General features: G+C 37.5%; 1 protein-coding gene across 1 annotated transcript in view; it reads left to right on the plus strand.

Moving 5' to 3' along the window:
• ITGB5 (integrin subunit beta 5) overlaps window positions 1-19576 on the plus strand; it is an 85696-nt gene extending 66120 nt beyond the window's left edge. Inside the window, exons 11-15 of the mRNA XM_058195105.1 lie at window positions 6092-6314; window positions 8261-8364; window positions 13669-13785; window positions 16897-17063; window positions 18460-19576. Of these exons, the coding sequence (XP_058051088.1) occupies window positions 6092-6314; window positions 8261-8364; window positions 13669-13785; window positions 16897-17063; window positions 18460-18555 (707 nt within the window). The 3' untranslated portion in view covers window positions 18556-19576. The remainder of the gene's footprint in view (window positions 1-6091; window positions 6315-8260; window positions 8365-13668; window positions 13786-16896; window positions 17064-18459) is intronic.
• The last annotated feature ends 1071 nt before the right edge of the window (window positions 19577-20647 follow it).

The following is a 20647-nucleotide window of genomic DNA, read 5'->3' on the forward strand; positions in this document are numbered from 1 at the left end:
CCTAATCATAAAGTACATAAAATAATCTGCTACAATGTCCTACCAGCCAATTAATATTTCAATTTCAACCAAAACAATACAAGAGTACACAATAGATACAAATTCTACAAATAGAGTTGTCAATGCCTGGAATGCACTACCTGATTCTGTGGTTTCTTCCCCAAACCCCCAAAAATTTAACCTTAGACTGTCTACTGTAGAGTCACCCCATTCCTAAGAGGTCTGTAAGGGGTTTGCATAAGTGCACCAGTGTGCCTACCGTCCCTGTCCTAATGTTTTCTTTTATTCATACCCTTTACATGTATTTATAGTTATGTTTACACTTGTATCTGTCATAAAATACATGCTTGAAAATATTTAAGAGTAGAAAGGAGCTGCTGTTGTGACAAATCCAAATTTTTGAAACATTGCTGTATTACAGAACTAAATTGCATGCTAACTGATCCTCATTTTGAAAATGTACCTTCATTTAATATTTGGGGGAAGGAGAGTCTACAATATGCTTTATATCCTGTTCCAATTGAATAATGCTAAAATACTTTAATTTTGAGTGCTTGAAACACAAAACGGGCCGGTGAATGGCGTAGGCTGGTAAGGCCTGTTATTAAGAACAGCCTGTTATTAAGAACACAAAGCCTGCAATTACTGCAGGTTCGAGCCCGGCCCAAGGTTGACTCAGCCTCCCATCCTTTATAAGGTAGGTAAAATGAGGACCCAGATTGTTGGGGGGGCAATAAGTTGACTTTGTAAAAAAATATACAAATAGAATGAGACTATTGCCTTATACACTGTAAGCCGCCCTGAGTCTTCGGAGAAGGGCGGGGTATAAATGTAAACAAAAAAAAAAAACATGAATTATATAAACACAAAAGGCCTATTGATTCATATGGAATATCAAGCAATATTATCTAGGTTTGGGAATTTCTACCTTTCTTAAATTCTAAAAGTTGTTTATATTGGTAACGTATCAGAAGATAATAGGAGCTTTTGCCTGCGTGGTCTTTCCCAGATATGTTGGATTATAAATCTCATTTTCATACCCCAGATTAACTATTTGGCCAGTCTCATGAAGACCTATAGTTTCTGTACCTTTTCCAGATAATTGGTCTGGAAAAGAAGAGGAGTATACACTAGTTGGTTGAGCATTAACATGACATAAGACATGAGTCCCACACAGACTGTCTAAACTGGCCATCTGATTCCTATTGTATGCCTTACAGTGTCTGTACGACAATAAAGAAGGCAGGCAAAAGCTAACAATTGTTCTCTAGCATCGGGTAGCCCGTGGTACCTTTGAATAGGTTTCATAGAGTCATCATATTAGTAGTACTGGTAGACTCCAACCTCCAAAAGTCAAATCTTTTTTTTAAAGTGGAGAGTTTAAGATACGGACTTCCACCTTTCAAGATTTTAAAGTTGCTCCCATATCATAAATAGCCATTAGCATTCTAGCCTGTATCATTATTTATTTATAATGTGTTTGGATGGTGCTATTATTTACTTGTCGGTTTACTGTGTTCCTGACAGAAATATCTTACAGTCTAAAATTAGGCTAAGGCAGCAAAAAAAAAAAGAAGAGAAGCGATTTGGATCAGAAAGTATACCTGAAATGGAAACCCAATTTTCAGCAGTATATATCATATATATGTCTCGGTGTGTGTTTATGTGTATGTACATGAACATATGCATGTGGAACACCATAAAGCAATTAGTTTAGCTTTTAAAACAAAGTTTAAGTATATGGTTTGAAATATTAAGCTTGAGAACAAAGTGCTTACATGTGTGGCTAGAATAGTAAAAATGATCTCATTTGAACACTTTTGAAATAATTCCTAGAACCTGTATAGTGGAATAATGGCCAGAGACATTGTGTGTATACTGGTGTCTTTCTTCATTTTCTGTTTTGAATATGAGGTATTTTTTTAATCTATTTTAATATATACTTCTTTCAATGGCATTGGGCACCAATAACTGTTTGGACACCTCCCTCTTTGCCTGAAGATCACCTAATTTCTAAGGATTTCTACATTCATCTAAGCATAGAAACAAATAGGAGGCTAGCATGCCTCAAATCATCATTCTCCAAGTTCATCTTTTTACATAAGAATTCCTTTGTGTGCCTCATGGGCATTCCTTGGGCAAGTCAAGGGATATATTATGCAGTCTAAATGGCCTGCTTGCTAAATGTGCCCATTGTATATATCGCTAAGGCAAGTGAGAGGCTGGTAGTTGGTCCTGGGAAGGAAGTATCAACAGATTGTTTTCTGGCATGCTTCCAGGTTCTGGCTGTACCCACCTGTTTTTACTGGGCTAAAATCCTTGTAAGCTGCCAGTTACTTGTGTGAGATGGTGATGATACAAATAAATAAATTTAATGAATAGGAAATCACACACACCCCCAAATAATTTTTGAAATTAGACTGCCTATCGGACATTAATACAATTGAATTAGTCCAGAGATATTTCACAAGAAGAGTCCTCCACTCCTCTGCTCACAACAAAATACTTTATGCCACCAGGCTTGAAATTTTGGGCTTAGACAACTTAGAACTTTGCTGTCTTCCGTGTGACCTAATCATAAAGTACATAAAATAATCTGCTACAATGTCCTACCAGCCAATTAATATTTCAATTTCAACCAAAACAATACAAGAGTACACAATAGATACAAATTCTACAAATAGAGTTGTCAATGCCTGGAATGCACTACCTGATTCTGTGGTTTCTTCCCCAAACCCCCAAAACTTTAACCTTAGACTGTCTACTGTAGAGTCACCCCATTCCTAAGAGGTCTGTAAGGGGTTTGCATAAGTGCACCAGTGTGCCTACCGTCCCTGTCCTAATGTTTTCTTTTATTCATACCCTTTACATGTATTTATAGTTATGTTTACACTTGTATCTGTCATAAAATACATGCTTGAAAATATTTTAGAATGGAAAATGTGGATTGATTATATTCAAAATAAGTATCAGATAAAAAAATATCGAATAGCATATGAGTAAATTTAGAAAATATTTTGTATTAGATATATTTCTGAAGGAGAGGGGAATTGAGAGTGTGATTAAGTGTGGAGTGACTAGAGATTATAATTTAGGAATTATTTTGGATTATGATTGTTAGTTTTGATACCCTGCATTTTGTTCTGGGAAGTCAGGGTGGGGGGTGGGGGGTAAGGGGAGGGAATTGGGGGTTGAGGGTAGAGATGGAGTGATGGTTAATGTACAGGGATTATTGAAGATGTATAAATATAATTAATGTAGGGTCGGGTCTGCCCAGTTACCATTTTAGAACGGTGAGGAGGGAGAAAAGAGAGAGTAGGAGGTAGGAAAGAGGAGAAGAGGAAGGAAGAGGGATAGTAGAGGGAGAAGGAAGGTGTAGGATGGAGGGAGGAGAGGATGTAGATAAGAGAAGGAGAGGAAGGTTTGGAAAGTAAAAGAAGGTAGAAGAGGGAAGAGTGTTAAAAAGGGGAGTGGTGACTGGGCAAGCCCGACTAATTGTATATAACTGTACATTGGATGAATTATTTGATATGATTGTAAAAATAAAACAACAAAAAAATACATGCTTGGAAAAATAAATAAATAAATAAACCATTAAAGAAAGCCAGGGAGCCTGTTTGGCTTAGTGATGAAGGCACGAGGCTAGAAAGTGGGAAACGGTGAGTTCTAGTCCTACTAGGCATGAAGTCAGTTGGGTGACTTTGCGCCAGTCACTTTCTCTCAGCCTTGCAAAGAAGGCAAGGACAAATTACTTCAGAAATCTTGCCAGAAAAACTGCAGGAACTCGTCCAGGAGTCAAAACTGGCAAAACGCCAAAAAGACCAAGCTTGGTGTGCAACCTTAGGAAGGCAGATAATAGCTACAGTAGGTTTATATGGGAGAAACAGAATGCAAGACTTGGGTTTAGCCAATAAAACCTCGTGGGTGAGTCATTTTGGCCTAAAACTCCTGCTAAAAATTGTTTTGAGAATAAAGTACGGTATAAGAATTTTATAACAAATTTTATGTCTTAGGGAAAGGTTAGGAATAAATTAGTTCAATTAAATCCTCCATATTTTCTATGATTCCTTTTAGATGGAACCTTGCTGACTTATCATTTAGAGTTGACTGCAGCTTTTTCTGCAAATATAAGGGAAGGGAATTGATGACCTTTACTCTGCAAACATGTTCCGTCTCATCAAGTCATTTGACAAGAATTATTTGGCTGCATCATTTTAAAGACTCTGTCACTTCCAAGTGCCCTAGATATCAAGCTACAGCCTTCAGCGCATGGCTTGTATTACAAAGCTCTAGGAAGTAATTCCTCTGGGGATAAATTGTTGCAAAATATTGTTAATGGCAATCCTGCAAGTTTTGCAGTAGCTATTTACTTTCTGTTCTTTTTGGCAGAAAGCAAAAGTTCTTTCCAACCAATGAAAAGATACTAGAGATGAAAATATTTAGCATGAAGTATTTGTTAGTGCAAGACAGAAGGCAACATACGAGACATTGGTACTGCTCTGATTTGAGTATGAACAGACTCTGGCAGCATCAGAAAATAATCCAGAACTGAAAAGAAAACATCTGGTTATTTGTTTTCTGTTAAGACCAGAACAACTAAAAAACTTATGTTCTGTTTTGATATTGCACTTAACTCCTTTATAATTCCTTGTTCTTGTAAAAGTAGAGCTTAAGCTTTCCATATGAGCTTTGCATGTAAGATGTTAACCATTTGTAAAAGTGTCTCCCTTTTTCACCAAAACATGCTTTTCCTTGGGATATTGGAAAAGGCAGCCTAGGAGTGCCAAAGAGATATCTCCAATGACCTATATGAAACTAGATTTGGATTTGAATCAGTAAGGCTTTGGTTAAAAACAGCTCGACCTAAACAGTCACTGTGTGGTCTTGAGCAGTTTATGTTCTCCCAGCTTAACTTGAACATCTCTGTCTACACACCAATCCTGAAAGAAAAGGTGTTGTATACACATTTGTTAGATAAAATAACTGCAAAAACCTTTTCCTCAGGGCTGAAAACATGATGAGTTGGCCCATTGTCTTTTTTCAAAGGTTTATGTTGGGTAAGTTCTTTTACACCACTGTTCTAGGCCCATAATTTTGGAGTATATCCACACTGAATTCAGTGGGAGTTCTGGGTAGATTTAGATAGAATTGTATTATTTGAAACAGAAGAGACCATTGCGCAGTAGACTTTCTTTCTACAATATACAACCACATTCTGATTATTCAAGTAATTTCTTGATTTGGAAACCGAAAAACTACCATCAACTTCTTAAAGCACTGGCAATACTACATAGGTTTTAAAAATGCTTTACCTGGATCTTTCTGGGGACATGTTATTTTCTTGTTTCTGAGGGAAAGGTTTAATAAAATAATTGACCATTTGCAACCTGAAGCAATAGTGGCGAAACAGGTCTGTCTCTCATGAAATGTAGATCCCAACCATGTACTTTTTTCTTTAGTTGCCTTCAGTTTGTTTTCATGCTCAGTTTTGTGCTTAGTCATCTCTGTTTCTAATCCAGTTAAAGTCTTCTGCTGCCACCACTATTTTTTTTTCTTTTTGTGTGTATCTTTGAGTCAGTCTTGTCTCCTAGTAACCAACTGGATAGCTCTATGCAGTTTTCTTAGCAATGTTTTGAGAAGTACTTTTTCTTTACCTCTGTTCTAGGACTGAAAGAGAGAAAGAGAAAGAAACGGGTCCAAAGTCAACCAGTTGGTTTGACTTTGGGCCTAAGATGCAACAATCTCCTGGGTTTTAGTCAGGTGCCTTAACTACTAAAACAAACTGGCTCTCAGTGCTACTACATGAATTTATAAAGTATATTATCTCTTTTTTTTAAATCTCATAAGATAATGATCTTACAAGAAAGGATAGATGAAGTAGTAAGGTATGCCCCAAACGACCAAATAATTCCATAACAATTAAATGAACGTTAACAAATACAAATGCAAGATCATTGGATCAGGGGTTATGTTGATGATTGAATATGTCTCTTTCTGTTTCTGAATCAGATTTTAGGAGAGCATCTGGAACTAAGGCCCATTGCATTGGTAATGCAAATGATTGCTTTTCCTTTGTCTAATTTGTATTTAGGCCATGGAGAATGCCACTGTGGGGAATGTAAGTGCCATAATGGCTATATTGGGGACAATTGCAACTGCTCAACGGACACAGGCCGGTGTCTTTCTAACGATGGCCAAATGTGCAGTGGGCGAGGCAACTGCATCTGTGGGAAATGCCAATGCACTGAACCTGGAGCTTTTGGGGAGACTTGTGAGAAGTGTCCCACCTGCCCGGGTGTCTGCAGTACTAAAAGGTATGTGCCAATATCTAGATTCAAAATCACTCAAAGAGCAACATCGTGACATGGTTTTCTTTTTGGTTTCTTGGCTGCAGTGTCCAATCCTGAACACTGGTAGTCTTCAATTTACAACTATTCATTTAGTGACCATTTGAAGTTAGAAAGATGCTGAAAAAAGTGACTTATGACCATTTTTACACTTACGACCATTGCAGCATCCCCATGGTCATGTGATTAAAATTCAGGCACCTGGCACCTGGCTCATATTTATGACAATTACAAGATCATGTGATCATCTTTTGTGACCTTCTGACAAGCAGAGTTATTGGGGAAGCCAGATTCACTTAACAACTGTGTTACTAACTTAACAACTGTGGCATGATAGGTCATAAAATGGGCCAAAACTCACTTAACAAATATTTTACTTGGCAACGGAAATTTTGGGCTCAATTGTGGTCATTAGTCGAGGACTACCTGTAGTTCTGCAAGTACAAAACAAAAAGTGGTGATTATCAAAGCTTGACAGAGGTTAGTGTAAAGGAAATCATTTCTAAAGTGCTTCATAGCGTGAAAGTTGGGGCTTGGCTTTTCAATTAAAAAACCTCTTAACAATAGAACATGGAATAGAACTTTACCCCGGGCTCATATGTTAGTGATTTGCTTATCTTCTGTCATTCTGCTCCAATAGTTCAAGATCCACGTAATGGAATCTGATTGACTAACCTTGTTTCAGATCTGTGACCCTTTATCCAAGTTGGAAACAGCATAGTGTTCATACGTTGAAACTTGTCAGAAATCCCAGTTTGTTTAGCCCTGGACAGCTGAGAAAACCAAGTGATGTATGAAGATATGATAAGTCACTAGTATACTATGTTCTGTTTTGCTTAATGCAACCTCCACCCTGTATTGCTATCTTTAGTTCCAATTTTATTCAGCTTCAAATTATTTTAAAAAATAACAACAAACTGTTTGGGACTATTCCAAAGAATTGTTCCCTAAAGCCAGTCCTCTCTTGAACGATTTCTCTTTGAAGTGCCTTTATTCTTTTTATGAATATTCTTATAGGAAGGTTAACCACGCTGAAATCACTTCCTGGAAAGATTTAACAGTCAAACGATACATAATTTATGTAGATTAAATAGGAAAAAAACATCAAAACAGCTTTGTTTGAGATAATATTGTGGTACATCCTTGACCCTCACATCAGCAGCTGGCCTGTTTTATTTGATGTAAGATCTTCAAAAGAACACAAATGTTACAATCTGTGGAACCATAGTCTTGTCACAAAGCTGAATCCAAATTTGAACAGATTCTAGAGCAGCAGTGGGGAACTCTGGCCCCTTTAGGACTTGTGGATTTCAACTCCCAAAATTCCTGATTTGCTGGCTCAGGAATTCTGGGAGTTGAAGTCCACAAGTCATAAAAGGACCATCGTTCTCCACCACTGTTCTAGAGCAGTAGTTTGTATTATGTCAGGGCCATTGCCGCTTTAAAGAAGAGAGTCATTCAGAGTCCTGGTGCTACAGTTAGAATATCAAGATTCATTTCTCCTTTTACAGCCATCATGTGTTAGATTATGGCTCTCTAAACTTGGCAACTTCAGTGTAGACTTCAACCCTCAGAATCCCCCAGGCTGCATGGATGGCTGAGGAATTCTGGGAGTTGAAGTCCACAAGTCTTAAAATTGCCAAGTTGGAGACCCCTGTGTTAGATGTTGAACTCAAGGGAATATTCACCTGAATTTGTAATATTGATACAATTGTAATAAAAACCTATTTGGGGTTGGAATATTTGACGCTCATTCTTCTCTTTGCATGTTGTAACAGCCCCGGGGTAAATTAATCTGTGAGTGCACTAGTATGTAGTCTATACCTGAAGAGATTTTATTTTCCAAAGAAGCCTCGTTATCATGTTTTAAATGTGATTTGAAGATATATTTATCAATGATTATTCCTTCCCAGAGACTGCATTGAGTGTATCCTGTTCAACTCAGGAAGGTTGGCTGATAACCAAACCTGCCAAAAACACTGCCGGGATGAAATCATAACACGAGTAGATTTTCTCAGTAAGTACCACAACGGAAACGTTGCACATATAAAATGTGTGAATCATAGGTGCATTTCTGACAGGGGGAACACTTGAGCAAAGCTGCCATAATTTGTTTTTGATATCGTAAATTCTTGGCTCATTGGAGTGGGATTTTTTTTAGTCTTTTGTGCTGTTCGGTAACTGGAGGAAACTTTCTGAAGTATTTAGAGTGCTTTGTGTGACAATAACAGAAATAAACACTGCATTTATTTTTTATTTATTAAATCTATTTATATAGCCACCTCTTTGATACAAAACAAACAAGGAATAAGGCACACAAATCATTAATAAGACCTTAAACCAGGAAAAGCCCATTGCACACCTGGAGCACAAGATCTAACACAGAACCAGGTCTTCAGGACCCTGCAGAAAGCCAGCAAGGCTGGGGCCAACCAAATGTGTAGAGAGATTATGTTCCAGAAGATGGGTACCATGCAGTGGTGGGATTCAAAATTTTTTATTAATGGTTTTGAGGTTGTGGTTTGGTGGGCGTGGTGTGGTGTAGCTTAGTGGGCATGGCTTGATGGGTGTGGCAGGGGAAGGATACTGCAAAATCCCCATTCCCTCCCAACTCCAGGGGAAGGATACTGCAAAATCCCCATTCCCACCTCACTCCAGGGGAAGGATACTATAAAATCTCCATTCCCACCCCATTCCAGGGGAAGGCTATTGCAAAATCTCCTTTCCCACCCCACTCCAGGGGAAGGATACTGCAAAATCCCCATTCCCTCCCCACTCCTGTGGGAAGGATACTACAAAATCCCCATTCCCTCCCCACCCCACTAACCTGCTTCACTAACCTGCTTTCCAGCTCCGTTCTCCTATGCAGGGCAACAAAAGAAGACCCAGCCGATCAGCTGAGCCATCAGCTGAGACTTGGGAGGCAGTGAATAGATGGGGGGGGGGGCGAGGCCAGCCAGAAGTGGTATTTGCTGGTTCTCTGAACTACTCAAAATTTCCGCTACTGGTTCACCAAAACCTGTCAGAACCGGCTGAATACCATCTCTGGTACCATGGCAGAAGAGACACTTATGGGGCTTGGCCAACTAACACTCTTTGGCTGATGGTACCCTCTTGCCAGATCACATAGGACAGGTGGGAGAGCCAGGAAGAGGCTGTTGTCTCTTATGTTTCCAACTAATTGAATATTGGACTGCAGAATGTTGAGAGACCTTTGCTTGCTATAGACTGTCAAAGCAGAGAGTTCTGAATTGAGTGGCCCTTAGTGTTCATTTATGTTCCACTGCCTTAATCCAGCACCTTTCTGGATTGTTTGGTGACATTTGTGGATGTGCACAGATGATAGCCAAACAGAGGTGAGGCTAAGATGACCTTTTTAGTCCATTCCAATACTGAGTTTAAATATTTTAATATTTGGGAATGTTCAAATTTCAGCTCAATTGTCTTTAAAAAGAATGGCCTCATCTTTTTTCTTATCTATTGTTAATGCAGATGTGGAGACCATTTTAGCATTGCTCTTCATTCATGTATGACTTCTGTTTCTTTGACTCAGTCTTCACTCTTCCAATAACACAAGCAAGAGTATTTGCTAATATAAATGTTTTGCAATACTCTTTTCTTTCTTTAATCTATGATAGATATGTTTCTATCGCTTTTGAGGGCAAGGGTGAGTTTGACATTCCTTTGGCTATTTACACAGGGTTTTAATATCAATTCTGCTTTCAATCTTTTGAAAAAAATATCGTTCTCCATCTAGAAGTGCAGTAGAAATTTTGTGGCAGCCTATTTTAATAATGATTTTACGTGGAGCATCTAGCTGAAATCTTCCTTTTTCTGAAAATATAAAAGTGAACAAATTTTAAATTTAATTTCAAATAGCTGAATGTAGATAACCCTAAACGATGGTCTTTAGATTAAGGCTATTTTCTAAATTCACATGTTTAAGCTCTGCAAAGATAACCTAACTAAATATTGTGCTGGCTTCCAGTACAAGGAGAAAATTGCAAATTGTTCAAAGGCCAAATCTACAGAATTATTTCCTTATCTGCCCTACTGGCAGAATAAAAAATACAGTATAACATTTTTTTCACTTCTGGTTTGGTCCTTAGAGGTGGAAGCACCAGCTTTGGGGGGGACAGTTGTAGTTGGATGAACTATATGAGGAAATAAGAGAAGAAGAAAAAATAGGCTAGTTACAGCTAATGAATTGCAGTTTAATTTGGAATGCTACTTGTGATAGCATTCCACAAGAGAGGCACAGTTAACATTACACAGAAAGATACAGAGCGCTTGGCCAAAACTCTGCCCATTTCATTATTGTTTCGTTTGAACTGTGGTGGTACAGTGGTTAAAATTCAGTATTGTAGGCTGACTTTGCTCACTGCCAGCAGTTCAATCCTGACATTCTCAAAGTTTGACTTCCATCCCTCTGAAGTCAGTAAAACGAGCACCCAGATTTGTATACCACTTAGAGAAGGCTGTAAAGCACTAGGAAGTGGTATATAAATCTACATGCTATGGCAATTGTGTTTTAAATGCACATTTATAGAATAATGCACCCAAAACTTTTGAAAACTTTTTGATTTTATAGGCAACAAGAGTTCTGCATAAACCAAAGGAAATGCAACAGTGCCCCAAGAGTATATAAATAAACAGAATCTAGGCTTGGAAAGTGCCTGTGCCCTGTGATAAAATCTTTGCTGAATTTATCAAATATTTACCATCTATTTTTTCATGTTTTGTTTTGTAGCTAATCTTGTTTCTGGGTATTAGAAAGGAGGAAAATGATCTTAATTTACCTGCAAGAATTTATAAAATTTAAACCACCCATGCCACATTCTTTTGTTGTGTAACCCACTCTATAAATATTATGCATTTAAAAAAACACAGAGAGAATGAAGTGGGGCTTGTTTACCAATCTCCTTCTGCAGATAATCAGTGGTTGTAAGTAGATAGTTGAATACTATATGTACATTGTCCACATACTGATCTTAAAAGATCCTTGGTAGTAAGACTGAAGAGCCACTGCTGCTTAAATCTACAATACGTCTGTGTAGAAAAATGTCTTCTTTTGTAATAACAATTAATAATAATTTAATAAAGGATAGAGTAGCTTCTTATATCTGTTGGCAAAATGTTCACATAATAATGAATTTGCTTTTGTGGGTGAGAGTTGCAGTGGTTTCAAAGGGCTTAATTTATTAGGTACTATATTGGGAACCACATGGTGCATATTTCCTCTCCTGACAGTGAGGGGTCTTTGATGCTCTTGGTTTGTTTTCTTGCAGATGTTTCATTACCCAATTGATGATGTTACCTAGTTCGGTAATGAAAACATCTGCAGGTAAACAACCAAGCTCAGAGAACACCAAGCACTTCACAGCTACAAATGTTCTCTTCTACAAATACGGTTGTTTTGTGCTCTGCCTTCCTAAAATACAACTTTCCCCTCTATATATTCCCAATGGAATTTCCATTGCAGTTTGAGTTTGTATGAACTAAGACTGAATGGGAATCCACTATTGTTCATAAAGTTCCATGTTTTTGCAAGAACTCTTAGAATCCTGCAGGATTCCTTTAGGAAATCTATGAGAACTTGGCCAAAGATCCACTGAGCTTCAAAAGCAGTGAGTTCGGTGCCAAGTGCCGTGGGAGCAATCAATTTATAATTTCATTGAGATGTTTGAATCTTTATGTGTTCAGTCTGCTTGCAGGCTCCTATTTGTCAAGTAGCAAAGGCTCACCCAGTGTATAGATCCGGGGTCTCCAATCTTGGCAACTTTAAGACTTGCGGACTTCAACTCCCAGAATTCTGGAGACCCCTGGTGTAGATTAGCAGGGAAAAATATGAGTCCTCAACATGGGGTCACTATAGGAACAGACACAACATACTGAAGAATATTTAAATGACCTCTTTCTTTTATAAAGATTGCCCAGATATGCAGCAACCTGGGTGACAAATGGTACTTTGTGGATGTATGGTAAAATAATGGCATTGTCAATTATTTGTCATCCAATTCAAGCCATATAGGCTAAGCCCCACTTTACCTGTAAAACTGATGCCTCCTCGAGTCTGCTCCATGCTTTGAGCACAGTTACTGGATTTGTTCACAATCTCATTATAGATACTTTTAATATCCTCAATTCTGCTTTTTTGTTTAGATCAGAGGTGTCAAACTCACGGCCTGCGGGCCGGATGCGTTGCATGCCGGCCACCCCACCCCCATTTTAGCAAAGGGGGGCAAAAGTCACGATACGTCACTTGACGATAACATGACAACGCGAGTTTAACACCCTTGGCAAATAAGCTGCAACTGTAATTGAAGCAAGATCCCTGCCTTTATATAGTTTGGTGGGGGTCAGAGCAACTTTTTGTGTTGGCTTTTTAGAATTTTTTTAAAAATTAATTTTAATTTTCTTTCTTGGAACCTGTCTAGTGTGTGTCTTATTTTTAAGATAATAATATACTTAGTAATAGCAGTGCTTAATGTTTTCTTGTCAGAACTAGAAACGGCTGCCAGGTGTCTTTATTTCCCAAAGGGCTAAATAGTTTTAAAAGGATTGAAGTCTGTGCAAGTAGTAATAATAAAAAAAAGACCTACCTGAAAACGTATCACTTGCCTGTCTCAACCTACCTCATATCTCTGAAAAGCTTTAATTAACAGATTAGTTTAATGCTGTCTGCTGATCCCTCCACAGTACTTTCACATCATATATTTCTGTAATACACATCATCCAAAATTGTAATTCTCCTCACTTACCACCCTACGCCCAGAAATAGGCTGTAAAATTAAACCTATTTCTAGACAATTACTTCCTTTATGCAGATTTGTAGAAGGAAATGAAACTTCCTCCTCTAAAGAAATTACTCCAAAAGGCCAGGTTTCCTTGGCCTTCTTTCAGGACCTCATAATAATTACTGTTTTAGTAGAGTACAACCACGTCAACATTTCCTCTGCATTCCCTGAGTGATGTCTATCCATAGAATTAGTCATGAAGTAAAGCAGTTGGGTTGGACATCTCATCCAGCACACTCTCTATGTTAATAGTTTGTATAATTTTAGACATGCGAACACTTCCATAATGTGCTCCATATGTACTAATAATAAGCCTCTCATATTGAAGGAATCCAGTCTCGTGAGAATCCCAGCATATTCTTCAATTGCAAGGGCCAAAATAACAGGTATTTTAAACACATTGCGACGCGCTGAATACATGCCAACAACGCAAACATGGAACATGAGTTTTGCATTTGAGTATATTGCAATGTATTGCCTTAATGCCCTTTATTCCACTTGAGTTTTTAAAAATCTTGTTTCAGAAACCGATGACCCTAATTCAATCTTATGCGCTTATCCCGTGAAGGATTGTGTGATGAAGTTCACATACTCAGAACTCACCAATGGAAAGACAAATATCAGTATTCTCAAGGAACCAGGTATTTGTTTATCTGCTTGCTTTTTCTTATTGAGGTAAACTCTTCAGACCATCAAGGCAATGAGAATTTAAAAACAAAGAAAGTATCTTAGAACGGTGCAAGACACAGATTTGGACACAATTTTTATTAGTAGAAAAATATATGTGGATCAATTCTACTCCATTTTTTACAGAGAGTGGGTGATATAAATATTGAAGAGAAAGTTGGCTTTCGGTAACACCAGAGGCATTTGAAAAACCTAGATCCACAGATCCATAGGATAAAATTCAGAAAATTTATTGAGAAATTGGGTTATTAATTCCAGCATTTGAAAAGCTGGTGTCCATCAGAATGGTGGTCATGTGTACTTAGGATGACAAAATAATTTCAAAGTCATATCATACGTCTTAACATGCTTGTGTTACTTTTAGGAAGATTTCAATCTGGAAGTAATAAACTGATTTAGACCTAAAATGAAGGCATAGAACTTCATCATCAAATATAAATTAGCAGTGGAAATCTGCTAATTTAATAAGTCAAGTGCTTCTAGGACAAACATTATGGCTCAAACTTTATTGTCGCTGCACACAATTAGTTCGAGCTTTTTGCAAATATATTTGTTAGCAAGCTCATTTCTTAGTGCTGACTCTGCTACAAAAAAGGTCCACAAAGATTTGCACTTTTTATAGGTAGATAAATCATAAAGAAAAGTACAGGTTCTAAGTAATCTCAGTCAATAGTACAGTGGCATAGAGCAGAATCAACCATTATCTGTTTTTTACCTACCTAAAATAAATTATTAACATGACACTACAACTTATATCTACATTTTAATTTATTGTTGAATAAGAGCATCTTAGCATATTCCGTCTTTGTTTGGATTCCAGCCATTAGTTCTAGACAGAAAGGCAAGTGTATATATATTACATTTCTTTTAAGGATTCCCACCCATGGGTATCTTTTCCCCTTTTATAGATTGGGACATTAAAATCTGTATTAGTTTAGCTCTTTACCCTTGTAAAGGGTAACAGGTAAACTATAAAGGAATCCCTGCAGATTTTACTCCACTAATCATTGCAGACTCATCTCCATTTTAAGGCCATTGAGCCAGGGCTGTCCAAAGAGATTTCTGCGGTCATGTGGCCAGCATGACATCACAGAACACTGTTACCTTCCCACCAAAGTGGTCGCAATAGCAATAGCACTTACACTTATATACCGCTTTACAGTTCTTTATAGCCCTTTCTAAGCGGTTTACAGAGTCAGCATATTGCCCCCAACAATTTGGGTTCTCATTTTACCCACCTCAGAAGGATGGAAGGTTGAGTCAACCTTGAGCCTGGTGAGATTTGAACTGCCAAATTTCAGGCAGCTGGCAGTCAGCAGAAGTAGCCTGCAGTACTGCACTCTTACTACTGCGCCACCAAGGCACCTATTTATCTACTCATACTTTTGAACTGCTAGGTTGGCAGGAGCTGGGGTGAAGATTGGAGCTCACTCTGTCTTGGTTGGAATCTCAAACCTGGCCTGCCAGCTTTCCATCCAACAAGCCCAGCATCTTAACTGCTGTCTTATTTTAACACATAGCATGGTCAAATTAGCTTTCTACATTCAGATAAAGGATAGGTAAGTTAAAACCTATGTTATACAGTTGCACTGTTGCTTTGAAAATGATTTTTGAGGAGAATATTTTTTTCACATTTTCTAGCTTATATAAAATTGGTCTCTCGTGGATTTTCAACATCACAGTAATGGGAAAAGACTATATTTGTTGAGATGGATTGTTGAAATAAGCTCACTCCAGTTTGGAAGCACTATTGCCAGAAAAAACATTTGGGACAAAATCTAACCAACTGGATAAAAGCTCCACCCATTCCATATACTAACTAGGCTAAATATCACCAGATTGAAAAGAATCTAGATAATCCAATGTATAAAATAGCAATTTAAATGGAAAACATTGGAGACAGTCCATTTGTAACTGAATATTCATTTTGGTTAAGTCAGGTGTGATCAGATGTAAACTGGATTTTCAGCCGGGAGTAAGAAACAATGAGAAACTATTTTCTCATTTCCATATTTTGAACAGCGAAATGTAAGCAGTCAGTGTTCCCTAGGGTCAAACTTGATTCAAGGTGATTATATAGATGAGTTTGTCTTGTCTTCTTTGCAATAATATAGAAGTGAACATCTTGTGGCCTTTACTTCACATCTAGTCTATAGTGGTGAGTGTTTCCGGTGGTTTCCATCCAAGAATTAACCCAGTCTGATCCTGCTTAGTTTTTTCAAGATGAAAGTTGGCTAAATGCTGCCATCTGCTGTGAAAAATTATCTCACAAATTCTTAGCAAAAAAGAAAAAGTATAGCTTGAGAAATATATGAAATAGTTAATACAAATGTTATTAATAAACAGATAAATAAATAATATATAAACAGTGCACGTGGTGCCCGAGATTCCTGGTAGTGAAAAAGCTTTTCCTTTAATACCAGTCTAAGGAGTCCCTTTTGCATTGCTAGAACTTTCAGCAGAATCCAATTTGGTTACATAGAGCAATCCTGGAAATAAATAAAATTTACACTTAATCCAATGGTAGCTAGCTCTAAAGGAAAATGTTTACACTTAAATTTAGCTGATAATTCTCAGAAATTTATCTTACACATATAACCTTCCCTGAAAAGAGATGTCTCTGACACAAAAGAGTGTAGCCTACATCCATCAGTCATGCGCTGTGTGCCCATAAACCTCTCAGCATAAAATTTTCATTTTTAAGTTACATGTGCTGCTCTGATTTGGGATCATACTTGGGAGCTACTGATAAAAACAGTTTCCCATCTGCTTAATGGCATTTGCACAGCCAGCACCTCCACATGAATCTCATGAATTCAATTTGCATCAACATAATCCACGATACTGAATTAAAGCAACAGACTTATTGCTTAAATCTGAGGCCTACTTTTAATGCTAAAAATGGATAATAAAATTTGAAAATGGTTACATTCAAATATTTTCCAATTAGATTCATGCATATTTCAGGAGCTGATGTATTCTGTTATTATCTGGTGAGGCCTGTTTTGAAGACACTGCCCTTGTCAACAATAGTGAATCATGTTCCCCTCTTTCTTCTTCTTAAGAGTGTAGTACCGCCCCTGATGTCATGACGATCTTACTCGCTGTAGTAGGCAGCATTGTACTTCTGGGCATTGTCCTTTTGGCAATCTGGAAACTGTTGGTTACTATTCACGACAGACGGGAATTTGCCAAATTCCAGAGTGAGCGTTCCCGGGCAAGATATGAAATGGTGAGTATTAAATTAGGAAAATAAAGAGGAAATAGAAAAAGTCACAGTGGTTCAGAAATGTTAAGAAATACAAAAGGAATGCTGAGTATATGGAGACGAAAGAAAGTTTTGCTGTTCAGGAATGACCTCAAATCAAGAAGTCCTACTTTTGGAAAGGGAAAGAATGTATTTAGAAAACATATTAGATTTTGTTATTCAGGCCCTTTTTGAGAATTGTATTTTATAGTGCCCTCTTTAACATATACAGCAGCTCCTATCTTCAATTATAACAATGTACATCAGTCTGTTGTCACGATCTTTTTACCTGGATATAAATGGATTCAAGATAGTGTGATGAAAGATGGTAGAAATTAGAGTCGTGTGAATTATTTAAAGAGGTATTTAGCAAAGCAAGCGAAGCCAAACAAAAATCTTTTGCTCAAAATTTTGAAGGATTACATTTTCTCATATCTTCAGCCCAGCACTTCAAAGTTCATCCCATATGATCTGGGTAGATGAGTGCACTTATATGACATTTCCACCAGAATTGTGACTAAAATGAAACACCTCTGAAAGTGCATTCCATGACTGAACAGTTAGATAACGTTACCATGTTTCCATTCCCTGCCTTGAATGAGAAACTATATTATTCCATCTTTCATAACTTGTTTTTGTGTGAAACTAATTTGAGCATTATAAAGAAAACTCATTTTCTTTCTTACTGGATATTTAACCATAATGTTTTTCACTATACATTCACAGTGCTCTTTTACTGATTGGTGAGGTTGTTTATACTGTATGTGTCACTGTAAGATAGAAAGCAAGATCCTCCCAAAATCTCTCAAACATTACAGTTCTTCAATTAACCCCTTATATAGCAATAAAATTAGAAATTTCTTCCAGTGCAAACTAGACAAATCAAATAGGACAGCGAGAGGCCGTATGTGAACCATTTTATAGTCTGGCTACTTTGTGCAAATTTAGTGGCATTAAAGGACAGGATTTTTAAGAATCATTAAGCTATTGATCAATAAAGCAGGGCTCTTAAATATTACAGGAGACCAGTGTGAAAGGCTGACAGAATAGCCTATCTTTAATCGTATTTACTGGTGTGAGCGGGTGCGATGGCCTAGAGGTGAAGACACTCACCTCCCACTCAGAAGGTCGAGAGTTCAATACTAAGCAGAGGCAGATGTTTATCAGGGTGCAAAGAGAAAATATATGCTATGAACTCCACATAGGCGTCAGGAAGGGCATCCGGCCAGTATCCATTCAGTCGCCCTGACTTCACCCTGAATAATAAAGGGGTTAAAGGGTCATAAAAAGAAAAAAAATCATGTTTACTGGTGTGAGTGTACAGTTTAATTTTACCAAGAAGACATTCTGTTTCATTATTTTCCTTTCCTTTCCTTTCAAGGCTACAAATCCTCTTTACCGCAAACCCATTTCCTCACATAGTTTAGACTTCACATTCAACAAGCTCAACAGGTCCTATAATGGTACCATTGACTGATGAGATTACTCAGGTCCAGATGAAAAAAAAATGGAATGCTTGAGAACTGCTTGGCTTCCTTCTTCTGTACTTGCCAAAGGGAAGAGGGAGCCCTTGGCAGCTGCACAAACCCTGAAAATCCCACAAATAGCAGGAGACAACTTCTAGTTGCATGCTAAGGACAAATGGCCAGCAGCCAACGTGCTCTTCAAATTTCTAACTCAAAGCCATTCTGATGTACTCGGAACCAGTCCTCGCCGATTTGAGACTCTTCTGATGTGGACTCTTGGGAAGCGCCTTCAGACTGAACAATATGCTGTTTAACAGTTTCATCCATATTCTGTGGGCGAAAATGTGTAGCTCCCAATTCAGAGGGATGCTGTGTTACTGACAATTTCTCGTTGGGGGGGGTGGGAATCTAGCAATGGAGATCTTGGTGGTGAAAACTTTTTTAAAAGATTCCTGTGTTATGCAGTCTTTAGAGTAATTTTTATAAAAAAAATAATAAAACAATTGCATATACAAATATGCGGTGTCATTTAGAAATTTATTTCCCCCTGAGCACATGTACTGTGGCATGTCAGATGTGCTATCTACAAATTCCATGGACAATTAGGACTTTAAATGATTGTAATAAAGATAATCTGAATTTAAATTATTACTATGAAATAACTCTCTAAGCAGCCAGAAGGGTAAAAAAAAAAGTAGCAGCAGCACTCCCCCCATCAAATAATAGATGAATGTAAAAATAAGCTGCTTGTTTTCCTAGAGTATTATTTTGAGCCAGAACACAATAATGTAGTCGCCCCAGTCTTGAAAATAAAGTAAAAAAATTAAAACTTGTCATTTAAAAAACGCTTGCACGGAAGTAGCCTTTGATGTGATTAGTGTACTTCCAAATAAACATGCATAGATTTAGTGTTGCCTTTGAAGCTTAGTTGCAATTAATAGAAATGGCAAGTTGTTACTGTAATGAGCTGTAATGAATTTTCATGCATAGCCCAGCTGGGATTTCTCAAAACTACTGTTGCATATTAGGACCAGTTCAGAAGCAGCAGAAATAAAACAAATTACTTGAAGATATGAATAAACTCAGCATGATCCATCAGTAATATAATGGCGATTTCCAGGTTCTGTTTTATTTCAAAATGAAATAGCATTACAAAGAAGACTGCCGATGATGATGATGATAATTCCTTTATTTTTCTTCCCAAACTGGTAAGACAAATCAGAATCTGTACTGGGACTTCATTCTTTCAAATGATACGAATGCCATTTTGAGCTTCTGGAGGAAATTTAACAAATAAATATGGGAATCGGCAATAAAAAATTAGGATGCTGTAGTTTGGAGCCAATCCTCATTAGGATCCAGGCTGCAAAATCTGGATAATCTTAACTGGTAGCTAAGAATTAAGAGTCCTTATTTTTCTTTGTTACCATTTACTTATTTTCCGGATCTTTGAAGCCCAGATTCAGTAATCCTGCCTATCAGTGATTTTAGAAAGTAATCAGACATGACTTTTCAAAGTCTAGTTCCCCAATAGGATTCAAGGAAAATTTCTTAACTTCTAAACCTTGAATTAATTGCTTTGCCTTCAAACAGGATAAAATGAGGAGTAATAGTTTTGTGAAATTGTACTTTTGAAAAACAAAGTCCCCAGAGGTGCCCAGTTTTGTTTAATTTTGTGCAAGTTTTCATACTTTCAAGACATTTTTTTTCAAACCCCAGAGGATATGTAAGTTAATGTGCACTGTAACGTTTTTCATATCTTAAAGAAACGCTGTTGCATCTTTGGCCAGAAATGTGTACAGACTGATAAAAAATTCAGGGAAAATGTTTCAGTGTTGAAAATCTGCAGTCAAGCTAAGTTTAATTTGCTGGAGATTTGCAGATTTTTCCTGCTTGCAGATTGATGCAGAGGAAGGAGCTATTCAATTTTGGCAAATTCAAAAAGCATCAGAGGTTAGCTGAGCTAAGAGAAAGGACTTTGCAGTAGATCCGAAACCCAGACAAAACATAATGGAGTAAACAGATCTATATGTAATCTACTTCAAAGATCGTAAGTAGCATGTTTAATTTAATACACTGTAACTTGAGAGGACACAACTTGGG

This window comes from Ahaetulla prasina, chromosome 1, assembly GCF_028640845.1.
Source record: "Ahaetulla prasina isolate Xishuangbanna chromosome 1, ASM2864084v1, whole genome shotgun sequence".
Taxonomy (NCBI): domain Eukaryota; kingdom Metazoa; phylum Chordata; class Lepidosauria; order Squamata; family Colubridae; genus Ahaetulla; species Ahaetulla prasina.